General features: G+C 45.7%; 1 protein-coding gene across 2 annotated transcripts in view; it reads left to right on the top strand.

Annotated features, from left to right (window-relative positions):
• The window catches only part of Ptprt (protein tyrosine phosphatase receptor type T), a 1035616-nt gene that overhangs the window by 844435 nt on the left and 163564 nt on the right, over nt 1–27617 (top strand). The window contains exon 14 of one of the 2 annotated variants that reach the window (XM_076849096.1): nt 11959–12015. The exons of the other annotated variant lie outside the window; for it this stretch is intronic. Coding sequence (XP_076705211.1) covers nt 11959–12015 — 57 coding nt within the window. The remainder of the gene's footprint in view (nt 1–11958; nt 12016–27617) is intronic. 2 annotated transcript variants of the gene reach the window in all.

Genomic DNA, 27617 nt, shown 5'->3' with positions numbered 1-27617 from the left:
GTTTCTCCTCTTGTTTGACCTCTAGGTCTCAGTCTTCCTTCAGTGGAACATGTGTCAGGCAACGTGTGAGTTTATAGAAGGACAAGGTATATAAGTGGGTGTGAGTGCCCAGCTGGTCAAACCCAGGCAGGGCGCTGAGGGGTCAGAGCACTGGGAACTCCAAGCACCCACATTTCTAGTTCAGGAAGAGTTAACACCTGTGCCCAAGGAAACGGGGGCTCCCGTAGCACTTGGGAATAGGCAGACAGCCAGATAATGCTGAGTGCCGATTTACCATTATTCAGGGAGTTGACCCTCTGAACACTGCATCAGATAAGAAGGATACTCAGGGAATGCAGAGATAAGACAAAGAGAAAGACACTTGTGTTTGGTCAGCGTCTATTCCATGCCAGTCGCTGTGCCTGGAGCAGCTAGGGTCGATTGAAGACATATGCCTTCCCCACAAGGAGTTTGAATGAAGAACTTAAGGCTAGGAATCAATATTTGACCCATCTCACCCCTTTCTGACTCTCTGGATTAAATTTCTTCTTGGAAGTCTTGTTGAAAGCAATATTCTTTTTAGCAGTGGAAATATGATACTGGAAGTCCTGCAGATTTTGGCCACATGTGAAGTCCCAGAGATGGGTCATCAGTCTCTTCTACCTCCCTGTCACCATGCTGCCTTTCTCATGGGTCTGCTGGCAGGCATCCAGCCCCTGGAGTGTGATCACATTCCAGTGCTCTGGTCATGAGGCAACTTGCTACTGTCCTATCTCTGACCATGGACAGTCCAGCCAGTATCTGTGACCAGTTTTGTGGATCTCATACAACCAGAGAGTTTCCACCTGGAACAGGCACAAGAACTTATTCAGGATCATTCCAACATGACCCCATCCCAGTGCCTCTGATATGAGATCCATGCCTGGCTCCAATATGTGGCTCTGACCCTTCCTTTTCTGTAATGTCACTGTCTCACCCACTCTCCATTTAGTGCTGTTCAGTTTGGATGGTTGCAAAGCAAGGACCTGTATTAGCTTCCTGTGGCTACTTTGATAAAACCTATAAACTGGATGACTTAAACAACAGAAATGTATTGTCTCACAGTTCCGGAGGTCAGAAGTCTGAAATCAAGGTGTCCAGAGGATTGGTTCCTTCTGAGGGCTGTGAGAAAGAATCTGTTCCCTTCATTTCTCTTAGCCACTGATGATTGGTGTTGATCCTTGGCATTCCTTGGTTTGTAGAAGTGTCCTCCAGTTCTCTGCCTTATCTTCACAAGGCATTCTGTCTATGTTCAGGTCTGTGTCCAAATTTACCCTCTTTATAGGGACACCGATCATCTTGGATTAGGGCTCTACCCCACTCCAGTATGGCTCCCTTTAGCTTGACTAATTACATCTGTAAAACCTATTACTAAATCATGTCATATTACAAAGTACCAGGAATTAGGACTTCAACATAAAAATTTAGGAATGTGGGGAGCAAGGGAGTTCAAAATTCAATGCATAACAGGACCTGTGCAGATAGGGGCAATGTCCCTATGGTTCCCAGTGAATCTTCATAGTGGGATTCCAATAAGGTGTTAAGGGTGTGCAAGGATCAGGAACCACAGCCACCAGAAGGGACTCCAGAGGTAGGCTGAGGCTCTGTTTGATTCTTGCTCTTAAAATAAGTTGCTGGAGGCTATCTTAGGCTGGGGAACTGCATGATCCATGGAAGCAGCCCTGTGCTGGGAGCAGACATGGTGGCCCAACACACTGGATGCTGGGTGTGTGGTAGCAGGACCATCCTTAGACCTCATGTAGTGGTGAGGTATTAGGTGCTGACACAGTCACAGTCCTGGGCAAGGGAAGGGCCAGGACCCTTGGGTAGGCACCAGCACTGCCTGATGAGAAGAACTCTGAGGAGGACAAATTAATCTCACCAATCACTAATTCCTCAATCAGATTTGCCAGAACAGGACATTTCTGGCACAAAGCTGACACTAAAAAAAAAAAAAAAAGCTGAACGAATAAACCCATTTGGAATCAGCATCTTTTTGCAGCTAGGCTGGGAGACACGAGGGGCTCACTCAATCTCCCTGAAACTTGGCCACAGCATATCTGCAGTGATCTTCATCTATCCGTTCACAGAACATTTTGAACATACCTTCTGTCATTGGTATGCTAAAAATCCACTCTCTGTAGAATAAGAATCATGATTTGTCCATCCTTGGGATGCAAATACCTGCACTATATCTATTTTCAAGTCACCAGTGATGGAACAACTGGCTTGCCAAAAACTCCCGAGTGTTTAAAACTCTAGCAAACTGATTGAGCTGGCATAAGCCAGTCTCAGTCTCGAAAGGCCTCTACCACCTACTTTGTTACAGGGATGGGATCAAATAGCATAGCATACATTAGAGTGTTTTGTCAACAGCAAAGTGTTTTGGGAAAAAAAAATGGTTGTCATTATTATTGATGACTGTTATTTCCTTCAGGTTGTAAACTCACCATTGAACATCTTTAAACTGGGCACCTTGACAGGAACTGGGTATTTGCTGGTGAACCAGTATATTGCCTGTCCTCAAGGAAGTCCCAGGCTAGTGTGGAAACAGATATGCAGTGGACACTGGAAACAAATGAAGGTGGAGTCATGATGGTGACTAGTGCCTCCAAAAGAAAGTGAAATGTTCCTCATGGGAACTGAGGTAGTCATGGTGCCAAAGTCCCAGGAAATAATAACAGCCCTGTGTTCCCAGGCCATTATCTGTGTCCCTGCTCCTCTGAGACTGGTGTAAGGCTTTGTACCTCCTTGGCCATCACTGCCCTTTCTCAACTAACATGGGAAACCACTTAGTTTCCAAAGTTGGGAAACCAACTGACTGAGGTTCTCACACTGAGAGGAACACAGCCCTGGCCCAAGGCTCACATAAAGAGATCAGTCCCTGTATTTATAGAGGATATATTGGGTGGATCTACATTCCCTTAGGAGGGAAGTATTTATTTATGGGGCCAGATCAGGACCTCACAGGGAGCATCCAGCTATGGCGCTATGGTGTGGTGGTTTGACATTTGCTGGTAGTAGGGTTAAATCTGGGATTAGGACGGGCTCAGATGAAAAGCCTTGCAGTCAGTGTTTCTCACCAATAAAGGACTTGTGGGTACTGATCCAAATTCATTTGCTTCTTGATGTTGTCCCTCAGCCAGGGGTTGGCTACTGTTAACTTTGCAGACTTAGAGGACTGAGATTGGGGGAACAAATCACAGTGGGGAGGTGGGATTTATCAATGAAGAGATAAATATGAGTAGGATTTGTCTTAAGGACAGGGTTCCTAGAAGCAGAGCCTGAGGCAAGGATTAAGGGGCTTATGATAAATGAAGGAAAGACTCTCAGAAGTCTGTGAGAGAAGGAAACAGAACAGGGAATGGGAGAGACTGAGCAAGAATCTGTCTCAGGTAAAGTCAAACAGAGGCTCGGTCTGCAGGAGAGAATTAATTCTTCCAAAGTTGTCCTGCCTTGAGGCCAGAAGACCAGGATCGGTACCTCTTTCCCAGGTGGACCAGTCTTTGACACTTCCCCCTCCTTTTCCCTTCCATCTACCCGAATCTCTTAGGTGGTTCTGGAGGAAGTGGAATCCTTGCGCCTGGGACAAATCTCAGGAGGAAGTCACATGTGTGAGTCCTTCTAGCACAAGGGTACACCGACCTGAGAAGAGAACCAGGTGTGGATCCAGCAGCCTCTGCTCTTCTACCACTGGGCTTTTAGTATATGCAGGATATACTACTACATCCTTGGGGTGAGAAGCAGCAAAATGCTAATAGAATTGCCTCAAATTGGAAAGCAAAAAAGGCACTTCAAAGCCCTTTGCTAGGCCTACTGTAGCCCTGGGAGTCGGCAGCCATGGAGTAAACAAGCATTGTCTTGGTTTAGAGACAAAGCTATTATTCGGACGTTGAAGGGAAGGCAGTGGAAAATCAAGGATCAGAAAAGATCGATTTAAAAGTTAGGTTTTGCTCCTGCAGTTAAAATAAGAACTGTGAGAAAGGTCCAGGGAGAGAGGGCATTTAGAGACAAGCATTGAACAGGGCTTGTCCTTCATTTGGAAGATGAGGGATGACCTCAGCCTAGGCAGCAAGTTGGAAATGTAAGGCAAATGTGCTCCAGAGAGATTCTTGAGAAAATGGGGCACGTGAAAACGTGGGGTGGGGTACTTAGAATTCAAAGGTGCTGAAACCCAAATAGGAGACAAAACAACCCTTCTCATGGGAGAAACATCATCTCATTTGGTGGAAGATATCCCAGGCTGCAGCCACTGATGGAGAGGACAAGAATCTCAGTTCATGCCCTTCTGACCCAAGTATCTCAATTCTTGCCTCAGAACAGGCCAAGGGGAAAATTGTTACTGACCTGGTTGCTCAATTCTGCAACCATACCAGTGAGTTCCTCTTGGAGAAACGGATGTCAAGTTCGATCCAAGATCCCTCACCCACTGATCCTTCTGTCCCCTGGCCCAAGCCTCACAGAAAGACCCTTCTGTTCACTTGCTACTTCTTTTTACCCATAAGCCCTGCCTCAACCAGTCTCTCCTGCATTACGTGGCCCCTTCTGGCACTCTGGGCTCATGAAGCTCTTATTCACTACACTGCAACACATCGGTTTTCTTTCAGTTCTTTAACTACTTTAAGTCGCTTCCGGCCTCAGGATGTTTGCTCATCCTGAAGTTCTCCAACCACCATCTGTGCCTGCTGAACAGATAAACATCTTTTAGGCAGCAGCTTGAGCCTCACTTCCTAAGAGAGACTTGCAATCTACTATCTATCCCCAACATTTTTCACTTCAAACCTGTGTCGTACTTTTCCTTCAAGCATTTTAGCTTGTCTGTATGTATTTGCTCGCCCATGTGTTTAATGTGCTTGGCTTTTAAGTGATGTTGGTGTAAGGACTGTGCCTATTTTGAACACTATTTCATTCCCAGATTTTATCATGCATTGAGGTTCAATAAATTAAAACACATTCAAAATTGTGTTGAATGAACAAATGGACAAATGGGTACATGGATGGATGGGCGGGTGGATGAATGGGTGGATGGATGGGTGGATGCTTTAAAGGATCAGTGGATAGATGAATGGATGATTATTTCAGTAGATCAATGGATCAATGGATAGATGGATGGAGGGAGGGCCGATAGGTCATTATTCTTCCATGGTCACATTTTTTTCAAATGCAAGATATATGTGAGGACAGGGTTCTTGGAAAATAGTAGTAAAATTGAAATAGAGGGCCAGCTGTCTTACAGATCCATTAACAAAGAGCCCAGCCAGTCTCTGCTTGTGTCCTTATTGGGAGAGGAATCTCACTCCTTCCTAAGAGAGTTCCTTCCACTTTTGGAAATTTTAGTTGAAAATAACCTTAATATTATGGGTCCAAATTGGCTCCTTATTAGTCCTGTTCATCAATCCTCAAGTCCACATAATCCTGCCTTTTCAACTTCCAGAAAATAAAAATAGTTTCCTCTGATCTGGTCCCTTCAACCCCACCCAATCTCAGATATGACCATCCAGGTATAGGCTTGCCTGCCTTCCATTTGTTGGATCTACTCTGGCCTCCAGCAGGCAGCAGTACTCCCATCTCTGGTGCCAGCCTTCATGGGAACACAGCTGGTTCTGCAGACTCCCGCTGGGTGCACAGGAGTGGCAGTTAGAAAAATCAGCTTTGATTTGATTTGCAAACTGAGCCGAGTCATGGAGACAAAATAAATCCGGAAACCCATAAAGCCATTTGCAGAGTTGCTTTGCAGAAGACAGGCACAGTTTTAATCTAGTAAACACTCTCTAACGATCCCATTAAAACAAGCCCCTTGGAGTAGGTGCTGAAAGCTGGACTCCAGAATAATGAGGCATGAGATTAGTGGCCAGCGTCACCAGGAGTTCTGTTCTGCATGGTGCTGGTGAGGGACTAATACCGTGGTCAACGGCGATAGGCAAGAGACGTGGGTGATGGTCTTTTGTAAACAGGCCTTTTTCTTATAAGGGCTAAGACTGGAGTGAAGCATTTCATCCAGCATTTTTCTCTCCTCTCTCCATAATGGGTCATCACTCCTGCAGGGACTGGTAGGGACAACAAATAGTCATTCTCCAGGGAAAGGCCCTCATTTTGCAGATGATAAGACTGGGGCCCAGAGAGAGCCATTTGTCCAGGGCTCCCTTATCCACAGAATGATGGGACACAGGCGGTATAAGAACCAAACTAGATGGCAGAGAAACCAAATTAGCTGACCCAGTCCTATATGGAATCTTCTGCCTGACACACAGCCTCCTTGAGGGTGGCGTGGGAAACATAGGAAGCCAGGGGCACCTGTGTTCAAAACCTTCCTGCAAAACTTGGTTATTGGACCTGAGACAAGTTGTTTTGACCACGCAAGTCACTTAACATAGGAGCCTACCGCACGATTTTAAACCCAGGGTCACTAATCTGGGTTCAAGAACATAACTGATTATACAATGAGCTTCCTTTTCTTCTTCTTGGCCTTCGGAAGCTCTGATAGAGATTCCAGACCTACCAAGCGTAGGTCCTGTTCCCCCAGTTCTCTGAAAGGCAAAGCCTGGACTCCAATCACCACTCATAAAATTCTACACATAGGCCATTTGACATGGACCCAGGCCAGATTCAAAGTGCAGGAACTGTTGGGGTGCAGGGATCATGCTGGCCTCAGCTTCCAGCACTGACCTTTGCATCTACAGATCATTGTGTTTAAGTGAGATCCTATACAGCCGTGATAGATATTTTTTGACCACGCATAGGATTCTGCTCATCCGTTGGCTAGCCTTTGACCATGACATTGTCCTTTCCTCTATACTTGTCTGGTAATTTCAGGACAGACCCGGGACCATGATATAACCAAATCTAGCTATGGCCGCTGGGTCACTTTGAGGATCACTTGTGAGAGAAATAACTGTAGTGAGGTAGTCTCATGGAAAACTCATGGCTGTTGTTCTTTTTAATTTCTGTCCGACTTTCAGAGGGGGAAACTCAAAGTACGTATTTGAAGGGTTGGAGCAGGGCACTGCTGTTCTTCTCTAGCCAAGTTCAATGAGTTGAATTTTCCAGTCTGAGGGTCGTGAGACTTGCAGGAGTATAACCAGGTCTCCTTGACTCTTGGAACTTTTGCTCTTATCCAGTGTCTTCTAGGTCTTAAAATGCCAATGGAATAACATGGCTTTTTCTAAAGGTCTTGTAAGAAGATGGAAGGAAAAGAAATATATCATAAAAACACACGCACAAAAAATAACTTAAAGATGACCTTTAAATATCCCAGTCCCTTCTTTAATAGTTTTCTTTACTACAACAGCTGACAGAGCTCTCTGGTTTTCTTCTGTCTTTCCCCTACCTCCCACCATAGAGATTGGCTCAAACTCCTGCCATGCACTCCCTCTCCACACCCCACTCAGGAAGACCAGCGCGAGTCCAGGAAAGCAAAAGCCAACACTGACTCTTATCCTTCCAGCAGGTACCTGGGGCATGCCTGTCCGTCCCTCTCAACTACAACTGCAGACTTGAGACACCTGAGTTGGCTTTAACTCAAAGATGTTGTTTCAAAGCAGATGAATCTTAAAAGGAGAAAAGGAGGCCACTTAAAGCCAGGAATGAGGGAAGAGGGAAATCTGAGTTAGATTGGATTAGAAATAAAGAAAATGTAAAACCCATTAATGGGTTCTCAATGTAGTGTTTCAAGGGGGGAAAGGAGGCTTGCAAAAATTAATCACCTATTCTGTGCCAGTCACAAGGGTGTGTTTGTTGACATGAGGTTACAATGAGAGGGCAGAAGGAAAGCCCACATATTGTACACTAAATAAATGGAGGTCTTCACTGTTATCCTTGATCAAGCCATGAAGCCATATATGCTCAGAAGGGGTAAACAAAAAGCTCAGGGTCTCTTAGAATTATAACTCAGATCCAATTCTATGGCACCATTTGAATCTTGTTAATATCATAGAGTGAGTGAGACTCCATGGACCACTGGCAGAGTCCCCTGTCTCCATTTGTCAGCCCCTTCCCACACCTCTTTTCCAGTAATAATTGATGATACAATTCTTATGGCATGATGGTCTTCAGCCTCCAGTTAGTGATGTCCAAGTTAAAAACTAGAATCTGGAGTCGAAGGTGAGATGCTCAAGGATCCCTCAGCTTTCTTTACTTGCACAACATATTGAAGCTAATAAGCCAAGAAATTAGTTTGCCTTCAAGGTTCTTTGCTCCAGGACCATCTGTACCCCAGCAGTATCTCTCTACATTCAACATACATTGCTCTAGAAGGGGAAAAAGTCAGAAGGGAAGTCGGGTGCTTCATATTCTGGACTCCTTCTTTATTGCATAGTCTCAGTGTTTTCATTCATGGCGGACACATAGACAGAATTACACTGGTCAGGACCTAGAAACAGCAAAGAGAGAAAAGTCATGAAATCCCTAGTTTAAAAAAGTCACATGGCAGGGAAACCAGGAGAAACCTGAGGAAGCATGAGACTTCCAACTCTTTTCTAGTTGGATTGGTCAGGATAGGATAGGCTTTGCTGAGATAACAAGTTGATGCTCAAATCTCAGTAGCTTAATACCACAAAGATTTATCTGTTGCTGTGCCATGTAGAATATATGTGGCCACCACAGGTGAAGAGAAACCCTGGAAGTGGTCACTTTGGTCTTCACCACACTTGGAAATGACTCACACCACTTCCATTAGAGTTGTCTTGATAAGAAGTGGTCACATGACACAGCTCAAATGAAAGATGCCTAGGTCTCTGCCATATGCTACTGGTAAACACCAGTGACACTGTAAACACCAGTCAATGCTAGTACAATATATATAATATCATTTTATATTTCTACTTGTGTTTGCGGAGACCCAGAACCCTCCTCTTCTTCTTCTCCACCCCCTTGTAAAATCTCTCCCATTCCAACTTTCCATCTGTCCATCTGTCCCCACCCCTGTTAGCTGACCATTAGTGCTAAGCAGAACTTGGGTTGTGGCCCTGGAGGTTACAATCTCCTCTGGGTTTTCCAACCAGGCTAAGATTTTAACTGTTTTCCATTTAATCCTTAAAATCACTTCATGAGATACCTATTATTACCCCCACCCTAGAGAAGCTCAAACTTACAAATGTAGATCATTTTCTAAGTGATATAGCTAATGAGTGAAAAATACTGAATCAGAGTTTCATATATTCAATTAGTTTTTAATAAGCATTTATTGAGTGCAACTTGATCTTGACATATGGTCCCTCATTCCTTAGAGATTAGGAACTTAATCTCTGGATTTGGACAGTCTTAGAGTCTAGGCAGGAAAAGGTGCTGAAGTGCACCATGTCTCAGTTTCACCATCTATAAACCAATGACAATAACACCATTTATTCTGCAGTGTTAACGCAAGAACTTAATGAGCTAATGCATGCAAAGTGCTTAGTGCAATGCCTGGCTTGTAATAAGCACTCAACAGGTAGCAGCCAGTGGGAGAGCCATCCAATATATATCAATCCAGTGTGATTAAGGCTATGATGAAGGTAAATTCAGGATGCTATTGAAGCATGGAGAAGGGACGTGTAAATCAACTTAGTGCATGCTTTCTCGAAGTGTGTGGATGCTAAGGCAAGCTTTGAAAGAATGAAAATCATCCATATTGGATAAGATTGAAGAATAAGAGAGAAAGGTCTTCCAAGCCTTTGATGTGACTATCTGGAGACAAGCAAGTATGGACCTGAACTGGAATGGGATGAGGCAAAGACAGGATGGCTAGTTTCCCAGGGTAACCAGAGAAGGCTTGGAGCAGTCAGAGGAACAGCTGTAGTGGCGTGAACTGCCAGGCCACCAGGGCAGCCCTGTAGTGCACATGAGAACCTTCTCCCAAGATGGTGGGAATCCTGGTGCTGCTTAAGCAGACTGGACATTTTTTTCAGAAAGGACACTTAAATTGCAGTTCAGAAAATGGGCTGAGGCAGAGACAAGGTTGCAGAAAGAGAGGACAGTAAGTCAAAATATTTGAGTCTCTTCTTCTCTCAAGCCTTTGATTTCTTTTTCTGACATGTGAGGCCAACAGTCCTTGTCTTGCCTGCCTCAAAAAATTGAGGACAGAAAAACATGAATAAAAATAGCCACTTAGAACAGGGGTTAGCAAGCCTTCTGTAAAAGACTGGATAGTAAATATTTTCAACTCTGCAGGCCTGATGGTCTTTGTCATACCTATCCACTTTGTCATGAAGGCACAAAAGCAATCAGAGATAATGCCTATGAGTACAGATGTGTTGCCATAAAACTTAGTTTATGGATACTGAAATTTGAATTTCACATAATTTTCATGTGTCACAAAGTATTACTCTTATTGTTTCCCCAAACATTGAAAAAATGTAAAACATGTTCTTAGCTCCTGTCCGCACAAGAAACAGAAGGGGATGGATGTGGCTCACAAGCCCTAGTGTAATGACCCCTGACATAGAAGGTGTTTGGAAAGGGCAAAGCTCCCCATAAATTTAAGGGAGGAACGTTATGACTACTGTTTACCAGTGGTAAAATTTTATAGTATCATAAAGGCTGTCGATCAAACTCACCATTTGTGTTAGTTTTGAAATGATATATTTCCACTCATCACTTGATCTAGGATGCCCCATCTCTCTCTGCACTTTGCATAAGTACCTTCTGCAGTTTTGTTGCAGGAAAGAACCTTCTAATTTCTGACCAAGTACAAGACACTTCCCACACTTCCGAATCACTTTCATTAGAGGCCAGGGGTAGGTTTAGAAGGGCAAGAACATCCAAACCAGGCAAACCAGGGTTTGATTACAGCCTTTGGCAGTTATTAGTTTTGTGACCTTGAATGTAAATTATCTGATTCACCATGTATTCATTCATTCATTCATTTATCCAACAAATATTCATGGAGTACCTACTACGTGCCAGGTATAATGCAAAACACAGTGGAGATTACAGAATTAAGGAGAAGGCACATACTTATGAAAGAGTGAGGTCACTGAAATGAGAAAGGAGCATTTGGGTGTTGTGGAAGATGGAGGGACATCTCTCCTAAATCTGTGAGACACTAAAAACTCCCTAGGAAGGAGTTACAAACCAACACCTGAAGGATGAGCCATGTCAGCCAGGTTGGAGAAGCAGGGGGGAGTGTTTTTCACGCAAACTGGCTGCCTAGGAATGGCCTACAGACAAGAAGGTAGGGACTGTTGATGGTGGCAAGTTGTTCATTTTGCTGGGGGCAGAGCAGAGAGTACCGGGAGATGAGACAGGAAGGCCAGGCAGGGATCTCATCTCTGAGGACCTGAGAGCTGGGTTCAGGGGTTTGAAGTTTACCCTGATGACAGTGGGGGCCCTGATGCCTTTCAACCAAGGGATGAAGAGGAGGTAGAAGGAGAACAAGACTGGAGGCCAGAAGACCAGATAAGAAGCTGGTGCAAGTGAACCACAATCCAAGCAAAACACAAGGGTGGCCTGGACCAAGTGGGAATGAAACTCAGGAGAAGGGGGCACCTTCGAGAGCCTTTCTGGAGTAGAGTTGATACCTGGTGATTGATCACAAGCAGGAGGTCAGAAGCAAGGAAAGGGAAGGGCGACGCCCAGGTCTGTGGACAAATTCTCTGTGGGTGGTGCACCATTGGTGAAGAAAGGGAGATGAGATTTGATGGGAAAACAGACATGTTTATTTATAACACTTATGACCTTTCTGGGCTGTCCTAACTCTCAGAAACATTGGGCATGAGACACCATGAAGGGCACCTGGCATGTCACAGGTGCTTGATAAATGGTGACCCTTTCGCTGGCTTCATTTTTTTAAAATCTACTTCGAGCCCTTGTTTGGTTAGATCATGATGTTCTTTTGCTGTGCAGGGTGAGCTCTTCAGAGCCACGGGTTTGCAGTTCTGTTCACCGTACCTCACGTGTTCATGTGTGTTTCTTTCTCTCCTTCTCTTCTGCATGCTGCCTGGGGATTGGCTTCCTTGTGGTCAGCACCAATGGGCAGCGCCCAGGTGACCCCGGGGACTCCACTCTGCCTCCTCACCACAGGTGATCACCAGAGGTGGGCGGGTGGGAGGGGAATTGGGAGTGGCCCAAATTCAGTGGGTCCTCCAGGCCAGGTGCACCAGAGAGGAACTGGCAGTCCCTTCATCCCACCCTCCCATCCACTCATCCAGCCACCCATTCATCAATCCAATCACACACCCATCCACCCACCCACCCACTCATGCATCCCTCTATCCATTCTACTAATGCTTAGTGAGCACCTACTATGTGCCAGGCATTGTTCAAGGTACTGAGGGGTATAGCAGTGAGCAAAGGAAGAGGTTTCAGTGCCTCTCTAGGAGGGGAAACAGACATTGGGCAAAAAAAAAACTCCACAAATAAATGTGCAACTGTGAGTAATACTATGGGGCAGAGTGCCCAGTGCTCAAGACCAACACACCTGGAGCTCAGGGAGGGCTTCCCAGGAGAAATGACATTGGGGCTGTGCTCTGCTGCTGTGAATGAGTTGACCTAACAAGTCCATGGTTAGGAAGTTAGTCTCAGATTACCACTGGTCCTGACGCTGGTCCTCCAATGTGATCAGCCCTATTGTGCCTACCTCTTAGGGGACACTGTGCATTGTAAACTCTACATGGATACAGTCTTCTGAAGTTGCATTCTAAGACAACACAAGATCATAAATGGCAAAGGAGCTGGAAGAGGAGCTCCCAGCCTAGGGTAGGGTATTTTTTCCAATGTAAATACCACCTATTTTCTTCATTTACTGAAATATATGCCTCTCACTCACATCCCGCATGGGTGAGGGAAAGGGTTCCCCCTTGGAGGGATGGGCTGGCTGTGAAATAAAAGCTATGAAAGTAGTACCACAAAATAGACACGAAAGACCAGAAATACATTTTATGGAGGGGGGGGCAGTGAAGGGATAAGATGATCAGGTGGCTAACAAAGAGGGGAACCCTTGCTTGGTTTCAGGGTGGGAGGAGTCTTGCCCAGGTACTTGCTTCTTCACAAAGAACAGGATAGGGGTGGGAGTCAGCAGGATATTTGGTTCTTAAGGGATCATGCCCATCTCCACTGCTATGTTAGAACTTGGCCAGTGAGCTAAGCCAGACATCACATGAACCAGACATTCCTCAAACCAGCAGGTTCCTACTGGGAGTTCCTGCCTAATGGCTTCAACGTCGCTTTAATTCACGCACTGTTCAGATGTCCACTGTTCACTGTTCCTGCACATGCCATCCTGAAAAGGATGCAGAACCCATCTATAGCATAGACCATGGCATCCGTGATGCTCCCTGCAATACCTTGGAGATGAATGACAATCTGCTGAGGTATCTCTTTAAGTGGAAGTTTTCTGGCATTCTTAAACCATTAACCGTGTTGCCTCTCTCCAAGTCCTTGCTCAGAGAATGGCCTCCTCTCTATTAACCTGACTGGTCAGTTTATCACAGTGGGAAAGAGGGTGCAGTGGGCTGTGAGAACATGAGTTGGGCCATCCAGTACCTTCACAGTTCACACCACCTTTCCCAAACCCAAACCCATCAGTTTGTGCATATCTTGGACTGGGTTCCCTGGATGTTGACCTGCACTGGGGATTCTTGTCAAGGTTATTCAAGGAGGAGTATTCTCAGAAGAAAGAAAGGACAGGAGATGAAACAGGGCGGGGGACAAAGCTAAGGGAGGATGTGAACCCCTGCATCAATCTGAGCCCACAGGGGTTTCTGAGGTGTGATTTGCTTTGCAGAGTTGGTCCCACTTTGAGGCACACGGGCGGCACCTATACCATGACACCAGTCAGCCATTGATGGCTGGTACCATGGAGGTGCATGACCTCCAGGAGACTTGGCTCCCCTCTCCGCCTGCAGGACTTCTCCAGGGCAGGAGGCTCCCACAGCAGCTGGAGAGTGAACACCCCAGGCAGTAAAGGCAGAGCCTCAAAAGCACCCACTGTGGTTCAGTGTCATCGATGCTGGGAACCACCATAGCTCAATGTGTCACTGCCAATGCCTTGGGAATTCATCTCAACCACTCCCTGGGTCTACAACCTTAAGCAAGTTACATGGCTTTATTTCTCCTGGAAAGCTAATTATCACACTTCAGAGAGCCACATTAAAGATGAAATTTGATAACCCTAGAGAGGGCCCTATGATAATAGCAGCACATATCAGGTCTTCAAATGGCCGTCCCCAGCCTCACCCTTCCCCCAAGGGAGGCAGGAACTGCAGATGATAGATAATGAGAGAGAAGTCTCTCTGTCACTGTGCCCACACCTAATTCAAGGAGGAACAAGGCTTCTCGGGAATGTGTGTCAGCAGCTCAGTATCTGCCGGGCCATTGTTCTCTGGGTTCTATTCAACCCGAGCAGCCTGATAATGTTTTCTTTAAACAGAGCCAATCCTATATCAGGCACATTTGTTCTTACCTCTTGCCTTCCCAGGCGTCTGAATGTTCCTCCTCTGACAGGTTTATTTCATTGCGTTCCATTTATTTCCACCTGTTTCTCAGCTTCGTTTGATGGGTGAGGTGCCTGCGAGTCTTTCTCTTTGAGCGGGCTGTCCCTAGCAGAGGGCGTTTTTGTTGATGTCCGTCCCCTGGTAGCAATAACGGCTGATGTAGATAATAACTGCCCAGGCCTGAGTGATGGGGATATTAGACTGTAAGCATGGGCAGCTCTTTGCCCAGCCATTGCCGCCTGGAATCCCGCACAGCCACAGCATGTCGCAGGGACCGGCTGGCTTTCGGTGGGTGAGTTGAAGCTGAGTTGGGCCTTTGGGTTGCGGCCTTCTGGTCTGGTGATTCTGGTTGTTTCTCTTCTCTAGTCAATAGTCTCTTCACCTGGAGAAGGAAGAATAGTAATAATGCCCACAGCCTAGTTAATCATGAGAACTAAGTGTGATTGCAGCTGTAGTCGTTAGTCTTGGTCAAACTAACTCCAGCTAGTTCTTCAGGTCACCCTAGTGGCCTTTCCTTCAAGGGATTCAGGCTTCAGAGCAAGGTTTCTCAGCCTCAGCCCCGTTGACATCTGGAGAATTCTTTACTGTGGCAGGCCTTCCTGTGCACTGTAGGATGTATAGCAGCATCTCTGGCCTCTACCCACTGGATGTCGAATACCATATCAACCCCAATCGTTACAACTGAATACATCCACTTTTATTCTCAACTGTCCCCTGGGGAGTAAAATCATTCCCTGTTGAAACCTATCAGAGTGGCTCTGTTCAGTAGAAATAGAAATTGCCCTGTGTATGCAACTTTTAATTCTCAAAGTCACATTTAAAAAGCAAAAAGAAAAAGGTAAAATTTGTTATTATTATTATTATTATTATACCAGGGATTGAACCCAGGGGCACTTAGCCACTGAGCCACATCCCCAGCCCATTTTATATTTTATTTTGAGAAAGGGTCTCACCAACTTGCTTTGGGCCTTGCTAAATTGCTGAGGCTGACTTTGAACTTGCGATCCTCCTGCCTCAGCCTCCCAAGCACTAGGATTACAGGTGTGCACCACTGTGCCCAACTGAAATTAATTTTAAGACCATAATTCATTGAACCTGATATATCCAGAATATTATCATGTTAATAAGTAACCAATGTGTAAAAGCTATCAATGAAATATATTTTACATTCCTTTTTGTGCTTTTTTGAAATCTTATCTGAATCTAAATTTAGAGTATGTCTCAAGTTAGATGCTGAGTTTTAATGGTTAAAATGAACTATGATCCTAAAAGAGAGAAAATGGTATGTGAGTAAATGAGTAAACATACTTTTCATTGCTTCAGTTTTTAAATTTATATTAATTGAAATAAGATTTAAAATCCAGCTCCAACCACTTGGTTTTGGATGTACAAACCTAGAGGTGGGATTTGTCTTCATTCTCTGGGTCCCTAGCTCAAGAGCAGAACAGCGTATGCACAGAACCACGGCGCTGCCGGTGTTCAGTGCCCTTTGTTCTATTTTGCTCCCCAGGAGACATTTTTCAGTGTCTGGAGATGGGTTTGGGGGTCACAAGTGGGTGTGGGGAAAGTAAGCGTCTATAGAATAGAGGTCAGGGATGCATCTGTCACAGAAATAAGGCACAAGCCCCTTCTAGGCAGAGATGGACATTTTTCTATGGTGGACTCACTTGTGGCCCAAGTGGACGAGTGACTAGTTAGTTGATATTTTGCCTGAGACGACGGACTTATCAGAGGCCTACCATTGCAGGAAGAATGCCTCTTCTCAGATCTCTCCTGTAGCTCAGTCAAGCCTCTATCTCTGGACACGATAGGAGACAGGCAGTGTCCAGTCTGAAGGCCAGAGTGGATGCACTCTGAGTCTTTTCCAGGGGTGCATCTGGACTCACTATCTTGTTCATGTCCAGGGCCCACAAGGCGGGCTTTGGGAGAAGCCATCACCTGGAGCCCACCTCTGTTCCTTAAAAGGGAGACTTTGAGCAAATCACTTGGCCTTTCTAAGTCTCAGCTTCCTCATCTACGACATACTAAAGATGAATCCTAGCTCAGCTCTGCCCCATCATAGCAACAGCAATGGAAGAATGAGGTGCCATCCTTGCGCAACTCTGGGTTTAAGAAGGTGCGAGGCCAGCTCCCCTTATTGTTCCTTTCTTCCCTGTGCTTCTCATGTCAAAATTCATAGTGTTATTTTTTTTTCTATCAATCATTTAAGTGGAGGTCTTGCTCAAGTGACAAGATTCAAGCCACAATATACTCCCTGAAAGTGTTTTGCAAATGCCCTAAAGATGACCTTCCCAATGTTGATAATCCTAGACCCGAGCCCATAGGAAAGGTCTGTGTGGGTTCAGAGAAGATGGAGAAACAGCACAGCAGCTTCCCCAGGTTCTCTCACTGGGCCCTGCAGGCTTGGACAGCCTGGGGCTGCCATGACCCTCCCAGGGAACTCATGCCTCTAGTGGGAGTTAATGGATGGTGGGAGATCAGGAGGGAGCTGGAGGGAGTAGAACCAGGGGAAGCTTGACCTGAGCACCCACCATGATGGGTCAATGCTTGTTGGGACCTGGGGAGCCCAGCTGTGGGGTAATCAGCCTGCCAGGCTGGCTGGAGAGAGGTGGCTGCTCTGGGGGACAATGGCATTAGGAAATCCAACAAGATAATGAAAAGGACAATACAGTGGCCACCATGTGTTCCAGGCTTCCTACATGCCCTGGAAGGAGTTGCATGGTCCCTTTAAGTCATTTAAGTTTACCTACAATTCTACCAAGTAGGCTGAAATTCTCATTTTACTGAGAGGAAACAGTCTCAGGCGTTTAAAAAGCTTATAACTTGGCAATAATGCAGTCAGAATTCAAGCCCAGGTCTCTTTATCCAGTTTGTAATCTTGTCTTCCTTGCCCTCTGCCCATAGTCAATATTAATAGGCACCTATGAATGAGCCTCACACTGGTAATGCTACAGTAGAAGGGCGTAGGGCTGCATCTCAGAGGCCATGTAATTTACTAGGTGTGGAGCCTTAAACTACCAAGTAGCCCCATTTCCTGAGGGGCTAAAGGGGAATACCAATAATGGCCAGTTGTTGAGAGGATAAGTGAGAGGGTATCCTCTGTTATCTTAGACATGTGCTGTCATTATTAAGACCTAAACTCATCTTACAAATGAGGAAGCTGAAGTCCAGGGAGGGGGCAGTCAGGCAAGCTGACCATTGGTGCGAGTCAGGCAGATGACTGGGACCAGATCATAAGAAGTACGAGGGATGGGGGATGATAGGAGAAGGCCAGTCAGGATCTCAGGCCAGGGGAAATGAAAGGGTCAGGAAATCAGGAATCAGGGCTCACTAGGGAGCTGGGATATAAGACCAGAGATGACACAACGGCAGAGAAAGCACAGCTTCCATGATAACCCAAGGCAACACTGAGCCAAGAGCATAACTGAGAGCTGAGGTGGCCTATGCTGTAGTCCCTGACCCTTTGACCTGGGCTTTCCACAGTGCCCAGCTGGAGGAAGGCTGGTCATGCTCAGGAGCAGGCTGGCCACTTCAGAGGACTGTCCTCTGCTTTCTTGTTGGTTTGTCACGTGGCTGCAGGGCTGACTCTACAGCGCAGGGAGGAGTGCACCAGAATACTGTCCTTGTCAAGAGTCTTACAACAGACGTCCAAAGCCTGACAGACACAAGGCTGCAGTACCTCATTCTGACTGCCATTTTCTGTTACTAATCAAACTACCAATGGGATCAATGGGCTTCATGCAGAGGAGGGTTGTCACAGCCCCTGGAGGGTGATCTCCTGCAGCAAGTGGATGTTTATGTTTTCTACAAAACAAGCATCTCATCAGGGAGCATCCACCACTGAGGCTCTCAAAGCACCTTTTTCTCTCCTGGGATATTCTCCTTCCACCAAGGAAAAATCAGCCTTCCTCCAAACTGCCTGCCATTAAATTCAGATTCAGAACCCAGCATCAGCTTTCCTTCTCTCTCCCCCCATTTCCAATATCAAATTGGCCATCACATTTGGCCCACCCTCAGATCCCTCTTGGATCTCTCCTTTCTTCTTCCTTGCCGCTACCACTTACATGTGAGACTCACAAGTTGTTGCTTGGATTAGTGTCATGGCTTCCTAACTGGTATCCCTGTTAGGAACATCACATTTCTCCCCTCCAGTGCGCACTCTCCAGAGGCCAGAGCGATCCAGGTCCAAGTGCTCCCAAAGCTCCCCTTGTGCTTTGGGATAATTGGCCTGCATCAACGGCCCTTCACACTCTCATTCTTGTCATTTCCCCATCTCTGCAACTTTGTTTCCTCCTTTGCATCCTGGGTCCCATTCATGCTGATCAGAGAAGCTTTACCTGACTTCTCACACCTATGCCTCCTGCTCTCTTTTCATGGTCTGCCCTACTCGCCCTCAGAGATCCCTGCAAAACCTTCCCTGACCACCCCTGCCCCCTGCTATCCAAGGCTGCAATCAGAGGAGATGGTCAACTTGTTGGTCAATCCATTACTCAGCCTCCAGCCCTGAGCGAGTGTGGCTCTTGAACTTGGCACATATTCACAGCAAAAGCATCTTGTCTTAGAGGTGTTTGGATATGACCAGCTCTTTCCCCGGGGCCCAGCACACACATGGGGCTCATTCACTGGACCTCATTCATAGACTGTCTGATAAATGGGCAGATGGTTAACACTGATGGAACAGATGTCAGGTATGGTATACACCCCTGCCTACCTCTGCCTTCCTCTGCCTCCCTCCTGGGATGGTTCATTGTACTGAACTTTTACCATCTTCTTAGGCTGATTCTAAGTCACCGAGCACAGTTTTTAATCCACTATTTAATCTCCGTATACATGCCCCACATGCCCGTGTCTTGGAGTCCAGTTCTCCAGAGCCCTTTAATAGGACTTCTCCCAATCCTGCTGCCACTGTTCCTGCTGAGCCCATACCTGACCTAGCTTTGCTCGGTGCTAGCACAGGAGAGCCTAGGCTTCAGGCAGGAGTCGTGGTGACAGACTAAGAGCATGCCCAGGTGACCAGTTCCAGCCACTGCAACGGCTCCAGGCTTCCTCTTCTAATTTCATCATCTCTCACTAACAGCAGAGCTGCTTTTCCACCCATCCTTTGGGGAGGGGGATAGATCAGCTTTTAGTACAAAACACAGTGAATCAATGTTCCGGCTTTCAAAAACCACGGGACAAAGGCTAGAAAAAAGGAAACATGTTCATGGTGGATTTGGCTGGAATCTCAACAATCGAATCCGTGCTCGCTGCTGGTTTCGTTCCCCTCGCTTGGGTTAGTTCTGCTAATCTGAATTCTGTGCTGCATGTTTCTTGGCTGCTCTCTCTGATCCTGCTCACACCTGCGCTAATCCTGCCTATAGATCCCTTGCTCCCTTCGGCACCCCCTCTCCTTTCCAGGCACTCTGCGGCTTGCTGCAGGCTGCACAACATGATTTGGCCTAAGCTGCCCCAGCTGCGCGGATCTTTGACTCTCCTCCCACTTCCTGCTTCTTTGAGTCTGATAAAACAGTCATCCCTCGAGGGATCAATTTGTCTGGAGTTGTTTAAAAGAATGAATTTTGTTTCTGAGTGAGTGCCTTCGGGAGCCTTGGCCCCAGATGCACCCCTGCCGTGCAGTTCAGACAGGAAGCCAGGACATATTGTCCTTCTAGAAAGTTCATTTCTGGTCAGTCCACCACCAGGCAGGAGTTTCATTCCTCTTCCTGCATGCTGTCTGCTGGGCCTTGACTCCCTGAGTGTTTGCATTTTACTTAGTGAAATGCATAGAGCTCCTTCCTGTTTGTAGCTGCTTGGATCATCAGGATTCAGCTTAATCTGGGGTTATGGGTTGAAATGTCTCCCTTATAAAGATAGGTTGAAGTTGTCATCTCCAGTACCCATGAGTGTGGCCTTATTAAGAAAAAAGGTCTTTGCAAATATAAAGTGACTTAGTGAAGACTAAGTCAGAAAGGTGGACCCCAATACAATATGACTGCTGTTCTAACAAGAAGAGGAAAACATCCTGAGAGAAAGAGACACATGGGGAGAATGCAACCTGTGACAACCGAGGCAGAGACTGGAGTGACACATCTGCAAGGCAAGGAATGCTGGGACTGCTCTACAGCCAGAAGCTAGGAAGAGGTGAGGAAGGTCTGTCTCTGACCGAGTCTCAGAGGGAGCATGACCCTGCCCGCATCTGGATTTAGGACTTCAGCCTCCAGAACTGTGGACATAAATTTCTGTTGTTTTAAGCCACCCAGGTTGTGTTGACTTATAGCCCCAGCCCTAGGGTGCTGATACACCTGGAAACATAATAAACCTGAGCACAGGAAAGTGACCAGCAATCAAGCCTCAAGTGCTGTGCCTCTATGGTGCACAGACCTCAAGACCACGGCCAAGCACCCACATCCAAGAGAATCTCTTGGTCCACCTCCTCTGTTTTCGTCATCTTTTGCACTGCTGTGACCAAAAGACTGACAAGAACAATTTTAGAAGAGGAACAGTTTATTTATTTTGCACTCACGGTTTCAGAGGTCTCAGTCCATAGATGGCTGACTTCATTGTTCTGGACCTCAGAGAAATAACATCATGGTGGAAGGATGTAGAGAAAGAAAGCAGCTCAGGGCATGGCCACCAGCAAGCAAAGAGAGTGCTCTGCTCACCAGAGACTGAATATATACCCCAGAGGCACACCCCCAGTGACCTACCTCATCTAGCCACCCTACCTGCCTGTGGTTACCATTCGGCTAATCCATTAAGTGGATTAATGCACTGATTAGGTTAATGCTCTCATAGTCTGGTCATTTCACCTCCAAACTTTCTTGTACTGTCTCTCACACATGAACTTTTGGGGGTACCTCATATCCAAACCATAACACCTTCTCTCTTGTGGGGGTCCCCTCATTTGCAATATTCTACATTTGGCCCAGGGTGGTCTCCAGTCTGTGGCTCTGACCCTTCCTTTTCTGGTTCAGTTCCCACCTTCTCTGTTTGAGCAGTCTCAACACCTGCTGCTGATCCTGTCTTGCCCTGGCCTTGACCTCAATGCCCAGGCTGTGGTCACCTGCTCTTTAAGTCCTGGAATTATATCACTAGCAGAACATCTCTGGCTGGCTTTTGTACTCTGACTTCCCCTGGGTCCCTGTTGCTCCAGGCCTGCTCTGAACTCCACAGGAAGAATTATAATCAGTTCAGCGTGACCACGTGTTCTCTCATTCCATACTGGCGGCCTGAGAAAGTCTAAAGGGACTATCACTTTGCTGCAGGGCATCCTAAAGAGTGTGTGTTCTCTCTTTGCATCTGCTCTTCAGACTAAATCCTTCATCCCCAGCGCGACCGTGGGTGCTCCTGTCTGCAACAGCTGAGCAGCTTGCAGCCCCCCAGGGACCAGGTTCAACGCACACATTTCTGCCAACGGGAGTGAGCACTGTTGGCACTGAGCTGACTCAGCTCTTCATCCTCATCCACAGGCAGGCCTTGGCCAGATCATGAGGGAGACAGGGCGGGCAGGGGAGAGTCCTCTGAGTGATATGAGGGATGCCCTGATGTGTCCCACACCACTGAACCCATGTGGAAGTCAAATTTGTAGTCTAGTTTTGCCTAAACAGAGTGGAGAATGCCCTTTTCTGAACACACCTCTGCATTAGCATGCATTACACGGATCTTTGATTTTCTGTTGGCACACTTCCCTGAGAAGCGAGTTCCACAACTGTAGAATTATCTCTACCACCCATGCCCAGCACCTAGCTGTGCCCACTATCACCCTTATAACCTAAGCATCCTTCAGACTAGGCAATGCAAAGGTAATTGATACCTCCTATGCAGAGGTCACTTGGCTTGTCCAGTTCAATGGTCATGGACTACATTTTGTTTCTGGTCAAAGTCCAAACACAACTCTAGGCATAGTTTGACTCCCCCATCGTGGAGGCAGATGGACTGACTGGCCATTCCTACACCCAAGCCACCGACTACAGATCCCTGCTTTAGATATGACCCTTACCTCACCACATCCTGGTTATTAACCTTGACTCTGACCTGACACCTACCCCAGTCCACAAAGTGCACTCTAGTCTTCATTTCTTAGACAACCTTATACCCAACTCTAGCTTCGCCTAAGGTCTTATTCTAGTCACAGCCTGAATCGTCTCTCTACCCCTGGGTTCTGACAATACTACAGGGTAGATCTCTCCGAGCCCAAGAGAGTGGTAGAGATCACCAGGGGGTATAAAGGGAATCCTGGCCCAAGGGATATATCAATAATGACTGTGGCTGACATCATTTGGGCATGACTGCTTTTAATGAGACTGGGGTGCAAAATTTGAATGAACAAGTAAAGTATTTTAGAAGAAAGGCATTTTCTTGCATTCATAAGAGATTCTCCATATGGGTCTCATAGAATCATCTTGTAGGGCCACTCAATACCAAATTGGAGTTTGACCTACACAGAGCATTCATTGTGAAAAACAAGTCGGAAACACAGATTCGGGAGATGCTTGGGACAAAGCAGAATCAGCACTGGAGGAACGATTTATTTGAGTGGCCAAAGTGCTTTCAAACAATCAATCAAAGCGTTTCCCATCTCACAGGGTGCTAACCTCCATTTAAGGCTGAAAACGAGGGCACCTTCTGTCAGCAATATTTAGCAGATTTAGTTGTATATGCTGTGATGAAATCAATTCTAACCTCTTAGGACCGGCTGGCTGGGTAACACAGGAAATGTGGGATTTTAGAAATGTGTATCTTCTTTATACTCCATTCAGTTCTTATTAAATGGTTTTTCACAGCAAACGTAGAGCTATCTTTGAAAAACCTGTATCTCAGTAGTGTTTTCCAGCTACTTGACATTGACTTCGAGTTAAATCTTAGCTAAAAGCAATTACTGTCATATGATGAATGGAGGCAATTTATTTATTACTTGAGAAACATCCTCCATGATGTCACTTAAAATAATGATGGAATAATCCTTCTTAAGTCCTCTATTATCAAACAGATGCAGTCGGAGAGGCACCATTCTGCGGTGTGGGGGAGGTAGTCGGCAATTTTTTAAAAATTAGACACAAAAGCATAAGTATTAGACATCAAGCAGAAAACAGTCAACTAAACTTGAGCAAAACTTGTCGCTCTGTGGAATTATGAGAGATGCTTTGGTTGCTAAAGATCAAGAAAGGTGTTATAGAGAAAGCCCAGAGATTAATCATGAAACTAAAGTCCATGTTCGAAGGGCATGAAGATGGCGGTTGATATACAAGAAAAGTGAAAAGAATGAAGGAACTTAAGTTAAAAAGGTCAAGCCTGAATATCATTTGAGCAAAGCCTGTATAATTTGGTCCATATAACAAGATTCACATGACATGTTCATCGATCCCTTAGATATTAGAATCTGATATGTTTAGAGGAGGGCACCAGGAGAGATAATCTTCAAGAAAAGTCAGGTTTAAAGCAGGACTGCCTGATAACAGCAGGTGGCAGACCCAGCAGGGAAGGATACACATGCAAAGATGGTTTTAGCTGGCGGCTGGAGATAAGATTCTGGATCTCCTTATTGCTAGTCTGCTTCTTTTTTCCAAATATTTGAGGAAAGACAACCAGATTTGGGGGCTGAGCAATCTCTCCCCTGTTAATTAGAGAGTATTACAATAGTTTAAATAAATGTTGTGCCAGACTGACAGCAATTTGCTGCTCTTGCTTATTCTCTTGGAGCCCAAGAAGAAAGAAAGGAGTGATAATCAGAGCCTCCTTTGAGAGGCTATCTGAGAGCCTCTGAAATGGGTGTAATGATATAACCTGCTCCTTAGGGTTGGGCTGAGGACTAAAAGAGATTTTAAAGGGTCAAAGGCAGCCTGGATTGTAATTAAAGCCCTAACTGTGTGCACTTTATCCTTAATTGTATTAATGTTTCACATGTGATTAGCTATACTGACCCTTCTGTTACCATCTTATGGCGGGGGGGAAGCCAGTTAGAATTTCTCTGTTGTGGCCTTGACTTTGCTAAAATCAAGATACAGTGCTGGACATTCTCCTCAATTTACAAATCCAGTCACCTCTCAAAATGGCCAAGAGTAAGCCTAGCATTGCTTGTTCAGAGGAAGCCTGTTCTGGCCCTGGGGCCCACCTGGTCTCAAATCTGTCCTTCACTGTTGCCTTGTTCCACTGGGACACTCAGGTGAACCTTGCATGCTGGATTTCCTTGACCCCTGTGCCAACCAGCTTCTGGGTTTGCTCAATGCAAACTAGAGCTGGTACAGCAAGGAGCAGGGGCTGTATTCTCCCTCTTGGTCTCAGCCCCTTCTTTGATGGCAACCAGATATACCCCATGCCTCCAATGCCCCCACATGTCTGTTGAAGTTCTACTTTCTACCAAGGGGCCTGACCCCAGCAACTCTTTTTGTTTCTCCAGTCTGGGCTGGATAGTGGCTTCCTGATATTGCTACTCTCCATGTGCCTTATCATCAACTTCTGACCCCTATGTGCCAATTCTTGAGCAAAGTTTCTTCAGTTTAAATGCTTGGAGTACTACTTTCTCTTTCCCCAGTTGGCTATTAATTGATGTGGAATCTGTGCTGATTTCTAGGAATTATTCCTTTCTTTCTTCCTTTTTTTAAGTTGTAAAGAAGAAAAATCCTATTTAATAACTTTACGTATATGTATATTTTTTCCCTGTATCAACATCACACTTACTAGTGTAAAATATCTGGAATACACATTTTTTTTTTCATTAAGAAAAAGTCAGCAACAGCATTTGTTTCTCCCCAGGCTTCTCGCTCCCCTCCTGTTCACTACAATTTCAATCCTCAAAGACTGCCAAAGTAGTTCATGATCACAATTACAAATACTTTCAATGCTTTGGGATGCAATTTGTAAAGTCTAGAGGCTTGAATTTAATGAAGTATCCAGATGCTCTCCTATCAACTTCTTTCCTTTCTTGGACTTCAGTTCCATCTTAAGAATAGCCCATCACCCTGAAGAATTCTTTTCCAGCCAAATCAAGCAGGTAGAGTGCATACCTGACTTCAGCAAAGCCAGAAAGTTGCCCAGCTTCTTCATTTTCCCCTGTTGTCTCCTCTTGGCAAAACTCCATAATCAGAGATGTTTGTGATGCTTAAAACCTTTGCTAGCATACAGGTAGGAGCACAGATTCAGGGTTTCAAAGGTTTTCTCTACTGAGTGCCAGATGCATGCAAAGCCCAAGTAAAGACAGAGAAACTTTTCAACAAAAGGAGTCATTAAGGAGACGGGGTAAACTGCCAACACAGTGAGATTTGCCTCTGATAAGCCACATTGAGGATAATATGCCCTTGGACAGCTGAGAGGCCACTGTGTTTTCAAGAGTGCTGCTTTTAGGAATGGCATCCCCAAGAGCCAGCTTCCTTTCTTTACCGTCAGCAATGATCACCAGCATGGGTTATGCATCCACTGGGATTTACTTGGGTTTTATCAATTGCAATTAGATGTTCTTTATCTGTGACTTCTATTTTTGCTCTATATCTTTACAAGGAAAATTCTCTGAAGTAAAGCTATGAAATTGGGCCTGTCGCCAGTGAGAGTACTTTGAGAATGAATCATTAATCCCTTGTTGCCAAATTATGTTATTGCTGCCATTAAGTCATCCAGATGTAAGCCTGATACGGGCCTTGCCTATATGAGCAGAGTTAAGTGCTTTGCTCTGGGGCTTTGCCTGCCTTTATTCTAAAGTCTAGGATGCACTCAGGCAGCAGGTTGCAAGGAGGCATCACGGCAGCCTCTGCAACCACGGTTTACAGACACGCTTAGCCCAGTTCCAAGGGCACGTCCCCATTATGCCACAAGTGCCAAGAGTTCCTTTAAGTTTATCAAGCACTTTCGCCTCCATTAGTTCATTCGATTCTTAGAAAATCCCTGTGAATTTGGCATTTCTGCCCTATTTTACAAATGATATTTATTGATGCACATCAAGATAGATTTGGTCAAGATCACACAATCAGCCACCAATGGCACCCAGATGTATACTCCTGTTTCTGATTTGAAACTCATTGATTTTGACCCGTGTCACAAAATCATAGCATTTGAACATCAGAAGAGGCTTGAGACGTCATGTAGTCCCTTCTCCTTGGAAGGTGGCACATTAAATCCCCAGATATCCTCATGGTTGGTGACATATCCCCTACTTAGTGAGTAATCTGGAAGGGGCAGGGCATTGGGGAGGATAGACCATATGAGAGTCCCATGACTCTAAAGATGACAAGGAGGATTCTTCTCACCAAGAGTGTGGGCATCGTGGGCATCGCTGACATCAAGGGATGCAAGTTGAGATGGGACGATGACATCAACTGGCAGAGAAGAAAGGTCTGCACCTCATGAATGTGAAATATTAAGGGGTTAGTTAAGCATCCAGGAAGGCAAGGAAATAATAACATACAGAGACAGAGAAGCAGGTAAAAAGGAGAGTTGGCCTCAGGACAGGACTTGGGAACCATGTTCCCTGCTATCTCTGCATTGTGGTGTTGCATTGAATGACTCTGGGCTTCAGCCTTAGCCAAAAGCTCTTTCTCATTAAAACTTTTCCTTGTGTTGGTCCCTTAATCTACTCCGGTCACTTCTACCCATTGATATTTGCTCTGATCTTTCAAGTTAAAAAGACCAAATCTACCTAATTTTTTCAAAATGGTCCTTTAGCTGCTTGAAGGAAAGAATCGGGTGTCATCTGAATCTCCCTTCTCTATGCTGACAATCCTGATTTCTGACAAATGTACCTTTGAAGTCAGTGATCTTTGAACTTTAACGTGCACTTGAACCATGCAGAGACCTTGTTAAAATACGGCTGCTGACTCAGTAGGCCTGAGGTGGAACCCAAGATTCTGTATTTTTAATAAGGTCCTGGGTAACACTGATATTCTGGTCACTGAACCACTTTCTGAGGGGCAAGTCTCTTTGCTCTGGAGATCTACCTTAAGGGCTCGAGTCCACAACTCAACAGGATTCACAGGAGTGGTCTTTGAGTCCTAGAGCCATTTCCCCTATAATTATATAGACGCTTGTTGGGTCTCAGGGATCCCTAGGGAAAATCAACGCCTCTCAGTGACGGGTTTCTAGTTCTACCTCTTTGAAAATTCTCCCTTGGATTTTTGGGCCCCAGCCAGCCAGCCTTGTATGAGGATTGTTGGGTGGGGGACAAACCATGGCACTTTGGCCCATGTCTGGAGCTAAGATTAAGGGAGATAATCAGCCTCCAAGGAA

Source organism: Callospermophilus lateralis, chromosome 3 (genome assembly GCF_048772815.1).
Source record: "Callospermophilus lateralis isolate mCalLat2 chromosome 3, mCalLat2.hap1, whole genome shotgun sequence".
Taxonomy (NCBI): Eukaryota; Metazoa; Chordata; class Mammalia; order Rodentia; family Sciuridae; genus Callospermophilus; species Callospermophilus lateralis.
The sequence above is the reverse complement of the archived record's forward strand: the minus strand, read 5'-3'. Positions and strand labels throughout refer to the sequence as shown.